General features: G+C 47.7%; 1 protein-coding gene across 2 annotated transcripts; it reads right to left on the bottom strand.

The window, feature by feature from the left end:
• Positions 1-1,538: 1,538 nt before the first annotated feature.
• LOC114686345 (platelet glycoprotein Ib alpha chain-like) lies at positions 1,539-5,068 on the bottom strand. 2 transcript variants are annotated; one of them, XM_037200912.1, is made up of 4 exons: positions 4,873-5,068; positions 4,379-4,491; positions 3,120-4,168; positions 1,539-3,081 (listed from the first exon to the last, which is right to left on the bottom strand). In XM_037200912.1, the coding sequence occupies exons 3-4, from the start codon at positions 4,160-4,162 to the stop codon at positions 1,974-1,976; spliced, it is 2,151 nt and encodes a 716-aa protein (XP_037056807.1). In that variant the 5' UTR covers positions 4,163-4,168; positions 4,379-4,491; positions 4,873-5,068; the 3' UTR covers positions 1,539-1,973. The 2 variants fall into 2 exon arrangements, with proteins under 2 accessions (XP_037056807.1, XP_028716840.1); XM_028861007.2 differs by lacking the exon at positions 4,873-5,068 and having other exon boundaries at positions 4,379-4,505.
• Positions 5,069-7,802: the final 2,734 nt, after the last annotated feature.

Genomic DNA, 7,802 nt, shown 5'->3' with positions numbered 1-7,802 from the left:
TTGCCTAGCATACTTGAGGTGAAAATTGGATCCCCAGTACCATGAAAAGAAAATATTCCATTTTTTTTTCAGAGCTGAAGAACCCAGGGTTCCTATCTTAGGCAACTACTTTACCACAGAACTATATTCCAAACCCTAAAAATTCTAATAAGGAGGGACTTAAGAGAAAGATGTTAAGATGTTTAGCCAAAAGAAGTGCTGGGAACGGCCAGGTGTGGCGGTGTACACTTTTATTTAATATCAGCACTCAGGGGCCAGAAACCGATGGATCTCTTGATTTGAAGACCAGGCAGAGCGACAGAGTGAGACCATGTCTCAAAAAAAAAAAAAAAAAAAAAAAAAAAGGCCTTAGGTCATGCTTTTAATCCCAGCACTTGGGAGGCTGAACTAGGTAGATCTCCCTGAGTTCGAAGCCAGCCTGGGCTACAGAGCGAGATCCAGGACAGGATCCAAAGCTACACAGAGAAACCCTGTCTCAGGAAAAAAAAACAAAAAAACAAACAAAAAATAAAAAAGAAATGATTTATGTACTTCTGGTCTTGTTAATAATTTAGCTAAAAAATATTTTATAGATGTTTGCTTTAGTGTTGAGTTAGTTCTGTTATATGTAAAGTGATATAAGTTAAGAAATCTCCCCTAGATATCTTTTCTAAATCTCTTCTAAGTGTTAAGAAATCTTTAGGTATTTGCTAAATTAGATAATATGAGTTTGTAAAATAGATGTATAGAATTTCTTTAAGACATATAATTATAAGCTTGTAAGAAGTAAAGAAGTGGTAATAAATGACCAAGTTAGTTGTAAACATAAATTTAAATAGGAAGTATATAAGATATTTGCTAAGGTAGTCCTATAGAATGTAATTTATTGTTTAGGCTTAAATGAGACTTAGATAAGGTTTATAAGTATAGGTTGAGGGTAGCCCTATGGAGACTTTGCTAAGAGATTCTTCCTAATGTAAGTTAGTTAAGAATAAGAAGTAATATATCTCTGATAGATGTTTGCTAAGTTTCATATTTGAAAAATAAGTCAGAGAATTGTAGGTTTAGAATATATAGGCTTTAGGTTTAAGGCTATGATGAAGGTTTAATAAAAAAGTAATTTCCCAACCTGAGACACAGAAAACAGCATCTATAGTAAACTTGGCAGTTCCCAAAGCCACCAGTATCAACAAGACTCAGTTCTAGAGTCTGCCAGCAGCAGAAAGTGGCAGCAGAAAGCAGTGTCCACGGTGGAAACCCATAAAGCGTCCTAGCTTCTCAAGCAGCAGATGCCAAGAGCCAGTGAAAGCAGTTAGGACTTAGGAATTCTTGTACCAGGTGCTTCAGCTGTTCTCAACTCCCAAAGAAAGCTACATTTCGCCCGGGCGTTGGTGGTGCACGCCTTTAATCCCAGCACTCGGGAGGCAGAGCCAGGAGGATCTCTGTGAGTTGGAGGCCAGCCTGGGCTACCAAGTGAGCTCCAGGAAAGGCGCAAAGCTGCACAGAGAAACCCTGTCTCAAAAAACCAAAAAAAAAAAAAAGAAAAAAAGAAAGCTACATTTCTTTTTTTTAAAACATTTTTATTATACAGGAAATGCTGGTGGAAAACTAAAAAGTTATTAACAAGGAAAAAAATACTCATGATACTTAGGCATAGTGCTCCTGTCTTGATAATGGCTTTCCAAGTTTTCTTCCATGTGGGAACCATGTCCATTTCTATTTGCTGTTTCTTGCTCTTCCCAAAAATGGTAGCAGTGACCATATGGCCTGGCAATTCTCTAAGCAACATAGGGAACTTGATTCTATGACCACCTGGTTCCATCACCTCACTGCCTCTTGATTAGTGAGCTCTGGATGGAAGAGGGGGCTTCAGATAAAGAAGTAAATAGCATGCCCCTGTGGCAGTCTCATCTACCACTGCCCCCACCTCCCCACTCCCAGCTAGATCCCAGTAGAGTCTTTTGAGTCTTTCAGGATCTCCAAAGGACTCACCTTCACAGACTGTGCCCTGAGTACCTGATACCCACTGTTCCCAATAGGTCCTGACCACGACCCTGGCTCAGAGCTGAGGGCCTTCGTCCTGCTACCAGAGGCACAACACGCTCATTAGGCCTCAACCATAGGAACAGGCTGGAACGGAAAGTGGGGGGTGACCCTTGAAGGAAGAGCAGCCAGGCCCGGGGCACGGTTACTTGCCTTCCCCTCTGTACCTCCAGCCTTGTGGTGTGTGTGCTTGTGGCCAAGGCAGCGGAGAGGGCCAAGTGCAGAGAGTGTGGATTTACGTGCCAGGTCCAGATCAGCAACAAGATGAGTACCACAGAGGCAAATAGGAGCCAGAAGAGACCCAGAATATAGAAGCCCAGGGGGAGGAGACAACAGAACTCAGAGTTGACAAAAGGATCGCTTTTGAAAGTGTCAGAATAACCTTGAGCCATCTCGTGGACAGTTAGGAAGCTGTTCAACTCTGGGGTCGTTGTGATGGATTCTAGGAGTATAGAGAGTTCTGTGGTAGAGAATAGTTCTGAACTGGTCTCATTAGGGACAGACGGCCAGGTGGTAGTGAACGCTGGGGTGATGGTGGACACTGGAGTGGTTGGGATGGTGCTGGGCTCTGGGGGGGTTGGGGTAGTGCTGCTGGGGTGTGGGGGGGGGGGGGGGGGGGGGGGGGGGGGGTGGGGGAGCCAGGGTGGGGGTGGTTGGGGTAGTGCTGCTGGGGTGTGGGGAGGGGGGGGGGGGGGGTGTGCTGGGGTGGGGGGGGGGGGGGTGGTTGGGGTAGTGCTGCTGGGCTGTGGGGGAGCCAGGGTGGGGGTGGTTGGGGTAGTGCTGCTGGGCTCTGGGGTAGTTAGGGTGGAAGTGGTGGGCACTGGGTTGGTGCTAGGTTCTGGGGTAGCCAGGGTGGAAGTGGTGGGCTCTGGAATAGTCAGAGTGGAGGCGGTAAGCATTGGTGTGGTGCTGGGCTCTGAGCTAGTCAGGGTAGAGGTAGGCTCTAGGGTGACTGGGGTGATGATTGGTATAGTTTTGGGTTTTAGACTATAAGTGTGTACATTGGATTTCATGCTCTGTGGGAGTGTGGTGAAATGAGGGATCTGTATGTGTGTGGATGTGTACTGTTTGTACCTGGGATCTATATGTGTGTGGATGTGTCCTGTTTGTTAGTGGGTTTGTGGGTTGGAGGCCAAGAAGGCATTTGGCTGTCTGGAGAAGTAGGAGACTCTAAGAGTAGGCCCCTGTGGGTAGTATGGGCTTTGGTGTTAGTAGAGAACTTGACCTCAGCCCTTGTAGCAGGTACATCAGAGAAATTATCATAGTCATCAGACTCTATATCCCTATCCCCACTGGTAGGGCAGCCCTCCCCTGGGTAGGAGTAGACAGGTGTGGAGCCCAAATTGACACATCGTACACTGGCCACATTAGGGTTCAAGGCAGTGACATTCTCACCCTCATTCCATAAGTAGACATTGTTGGAATTTTGCTGGAGCCAGTTGCGGAAGTAGAGGATATCACAATCACAATACCAGGTATTGCCATGGAGAAAAACAAAAGGCAAGAGGAGGGTCCCAAAGAAGCCCTTTGGGATTGTATGAAGCCGGTTCCCTTGAAGGTAGAGGGTGTCAAGATCTTCCAGTCCATCTAGGAGCCCAGGGGGTAGCTCACACAGTTTGTTGTTGGCCAGATTGAGTTTGTTCAGCTTGGTGGTGAACATGAAGAGTCCAGGGGACAGACTCCTCAGATTATTGTTCTGCAGGTAGAGCTCCTGGAGTTGGCTTAGACCTTCCAGGACACCAGGAGACAGCGATTCCAACTGGTTGAAGGAGATGTCAAGGATAGTGAGTGCAGGCAGAGCCCGTCCTAGGGAGGGCAGACTTCGCAGATTATTGTGGGATAATTTCAGGTTATCCAGCTTCGACAGTTTCTCATCAGTCTGCAGGCTGGTCAACTCACATTCATCCAGGTCCAGCTGAGTGAGGTGAGTGAAATGCGCCAGGGATGCTGTGGTGAAGGCACCCAGTTTGTTCTTGCCCATGTGGAGGATGCCTGTGTCTGCTGGCAGGTCTGCGGGCAATGCAGTCAGCCCCTGGTTCTCACAGTTTACTTCTAGCAGGCTGGTCACTTTGGAGACATCACAAGTGGGATGGGAATGTGAGGGGCTTGGCAGCAGGAACAGCAGGAGGAGGAGAGCCATAGGAACCTGTGGGCAAAGGGAGTTACAAGGGATGCCACCCTGGCCCATGGCATCATTTTCCTAGTCTCCAGCCCTGCACTGCTCTAGCTCTCAGGATGCCTTCCAGAATCAGCTTCCATACCTCCCAGCCTTCTCCCTTTCTTCCACCCCTGTCCTCAGTCCTTGGTTCTTAGTCCCCCCTCAGATCCCCCTCCTCTGGTCCCAGCCCCAGCTTACAGTCAGGCAGAAAGACCTCTGAAGGCACGGAGCTTCTTCCAGGCTATGACTGGGTCCTTCTCTCTTCCAGCTCCAAGGAGAGCCAGGCCAAGAGCAGGAAAAAGATAGAGGACCTGTGGAGGAAAGGACAACCTGATAACCAACCCCTGGGACCCAGGGACCAGTCTCCCCCCAGGGACAAGCCCTTATCACTCTCTCCACAGCCTTCCCCAGAACCCTCTTTGGTTTTACACTCTCCCTTTCCTGCCACCCTGGAAAGATCTAGAGACTCTCCAACCACCAACTTTGTGCAGCTTCTGCCTGCTGCCCTCCCTCCTCCCCCTCCATAGCTGTTCTTAGAGATGCCTAATTTTCCTTTGCTGCTCCCTCACACCCCACTGCCACCTTTCCTAGCCCTAAACTGATTCCCCCCAAACCTGTGGCTGCTGGCACCCTCTCCTCCATCCACTGGACTCTTGGCTGATGCTCTCTAAACGTTTTTGCAGCATCCATACCCTGGGCTCGTCCCTCCTGGGGACATGACAAATGACACCCATTTGCTTGGTTTTCCTCTTGCTTGTGTGGTTGGTCCTTCTCAGCCTTCTCTGTGGCTCCCTCTTCCTCTCCCTTTCTGCAGCAGTAAACCTGTTTTCAGAGCATTCTTGGGCTTTCCTAACATATACTCCATAAACACCTGGAACATACTTTGCTGTGCCTTTAATCACCTCTGCCCAGACTCATGTTTTTATCACTGGTCTAGACCCTTTTCCCTGAGGCCTAGATCCTTAGGTCTGATTGTCTCTCCGACCTCTCTTCTTACATGTTCCACAAGTACAGAAACAGTGTACCTCATTTGAGAGGCTCAGGAAGATCATGAGTTTGAAGCCATCTCTGGGCTACAAAGGAAGACCCTTCTCATGAACAAAACAAAAAACAAAACAAAGCAACGAAAACCAAAACTCCAAAATACCAATGAACAACTTCATTATCTAAATCGCTTCATCTGCCTGCCATGAAGATGCAGGACTGTCTACACTCCTAGACCTTGTGAAGCAGAGGCAGGAAGAGCATGAGTTCAGGGCCAGCCTGGGCTGTCTCCTGAGACTTTTTCTCCAAACCAACAAACCCACAGAGAAATAGCACTCCTCCTCTGTTGTCCACAGCTACTCATTTACCTGATGACTCTGAATACTCCCAGTGCTACTGCCTTCTTCGGACTCCCCCATTATCGAGGCTTGCTGAATTAACTCTGCTTTCTTTCACATCTCCATCCCCCACTGCCCAGGCCAGGGCACTGTCTCTTCCTATCCTGCAGTATCATGTTCTGTTTCTCCAAAGATCTGAAAGTTGAAGAAATTTCCACACAGAGCAGAGGCTCATGTTCTTTGTGCCTACTGAGTGGTCCTGGGTTTTCTTTCCTCCAGGGTCAGTTCCTGCCCTGGGACCCCTGTCTTGGCTCATAAAATAACAATGATTTCCTGCCTTCGTGTGCAAGTACAGAGACCGTGGTTAGGGGATGGATGACATTTTTATGTATTTATTTACTGCATGTGGGTGGGGCACACAGAATACCCGTGGGCAGGTGAGAGGACAGTGTGGGAGTTGGTTCTTTCCTTCCACCATGTGGGTCCCAGGAATCATAGTTGGGTCATCAGGCTTGGTGCCCAGCTCCTTTTTCCTGATGAGCCATCTTGCCAGCCCTGATTTATACTTCCTAATAGAATCATCTATTTCATTTAGATGTTCAAATTTATTGTTACATACGTTTATATTTTGTGTTTTGTTTTTCCAGACAGGGTTTCTCTAACAGCACTGGTTGTCCTGGAACTTGATTCATAGACCAGGCTGGCCTGAAACTCAGAGATCCCCCTGCTTCTGCCTTGTGAGCACTGGGATTAAAAGCGTGTGCTGCCAGGCAGTGGTGGCTCATGTCTTTAATCCCAGCACTTGGGAGGCAGAGTCAGGTGGATCTATCTAATAAAATTTTAAAACATTTATAAAATACAAAAAAAAAAAAAAACCACGCAAAAAAAACCAAAACTACAGGCAGATCTCTGGGAGTTCAGGGCCAGCAGTTCACATACGTTCCAAGGCAGCCAGGAGATGAGAGAGACATGAGAAGACGCTATAACGAATAAGATAAACTGAGGATAAATAAAAGTGTGAAACAGAGTCACCATTATGATCTTTAGAGGAGCACAGATGAAAACCGTGAGGAGCGGTCACCGCACACCCATCACAGCGGCTGTCTGTGTAAAACCACAGCGGCCAGCAGGTGGGGGGCCATCTTCACACACTGATGGGGGACCCTACAACGTTCGGACAACTCTGGAAAGCTGTCAGTTGTTTGTTTTCAAGACAGGTTTTCTCTGTGTAGCCCTGACTGTCCTAGAACTCACCTAGATCTGCCTGCCTCTGCCTCTCGAGTGCTGGGATTAAAGGCGTGCTCCACCACATCTGGCTCAATTTCTTCCTTTTTGAAAGCATGTCTTCTTTAATTATGTGTATGTGTGTATGTGGGTATCTGTGTGTGCATGTGCATGTGAGTCCTGGCCTGTGGAGGCCAGAAGAGAGTGTCCATCTGCTACAGCTGGAGTTAAAGACACTTGTGAGCTGCCCACCATGGATTCTGGGAACCAAACTCAGTCCTCTGAAGGAGCAGTACCACTCCTATGGGCTAAACTATCTCTAGTCCCAAAATAGGACCACAGATTGTGGTCAGCCAGCTGTAGGAGCAAAGGAGATAAAGCAAAGCAGGCAGTGCTGTGGACAAGCCTGCAGACACCATCACTCTTTCCCAGGTCAGGGGTTACTGCTCATCTCCTCCAAGGTGCCCATCCCAGGTGTCTTCCACTCCCTTCACATAGTGTACCTGGATCCAAGCGAGCGGATCAGATTATGAACTGATGTGATGGTAGCATTCCTGGTGGCAGAGGGGGACCAATAAACCACACTGAGACTCTGACTGTCACATCTTCAGCTCCTAGACGCAGAGGTGTGAATAGTGAAGAAAGCATAGAGAAGCTATCAAAATGTCTCACTATGCCGGGTCGGTGGTACAAGACTTTAATCCCAGCACTATGGAGGCAGAAGCAGGCAGAGGCAGACAGATTTCTAGGTGTTCAAGGCCAGCCTGGTATACACAACAAGGTCCAGGACAGTCAGAACTACATAGTGAGACCCAGACAAAAACAAACAAACAAAATTTTCTCACGGGGTAAATGGTACCCATCATGCAGCTGGAAGAACTGAGTTTGGTCCCTGGAACTCACATGAAGGTGGGAGGAGAGAAATGATTTTACATATTTACCCTCTGCCTCTACATGTGTGCTGTGACATGTGGGTGCACACACGCACACATATACACACATACTAAAAAATATATATCACTAAAAGTATAAATGTAGGCTGGGCAGTGGTGGCTCATAACTTTGATCTCAGCAGT

Source organism: Peromyscus leucopus, chromosome 8b (assembly GCF_004664715.2).
Source record: "Peromyscus leucopus breed LL Stock chromosome 8b, UCI_PerLeu_2.1, whole genome shotgun sequence".
Taxonomy (NCBI): domain Eukaryota; kingdom Metazoa; phylum Chordata; class Mammalia; order Rodentia; family Cricetidae; genus Peromyscus; species Peromyscus leucopus.
Note: the sequence above shows the minus strand (reverse complement) of the source record. Positions and strands in the feature narration are given on the sequence as shown.

Coding starts and splice junctions, on each gene's coding strand:
- LOC114686345 (XM_037200912.1), bottom strand. CDS start 4,162: ATGGCTCTCCTCCTCCTGCTGTTCCTGCTGCCAAGCCCCTCACATTCC. Junction 3,082..3,119: donor CCCACTAACAAACAGGACAC/ATCCACACACAT, acceptor CAAACAGTACAC/ATCCACACACATACAGATCC.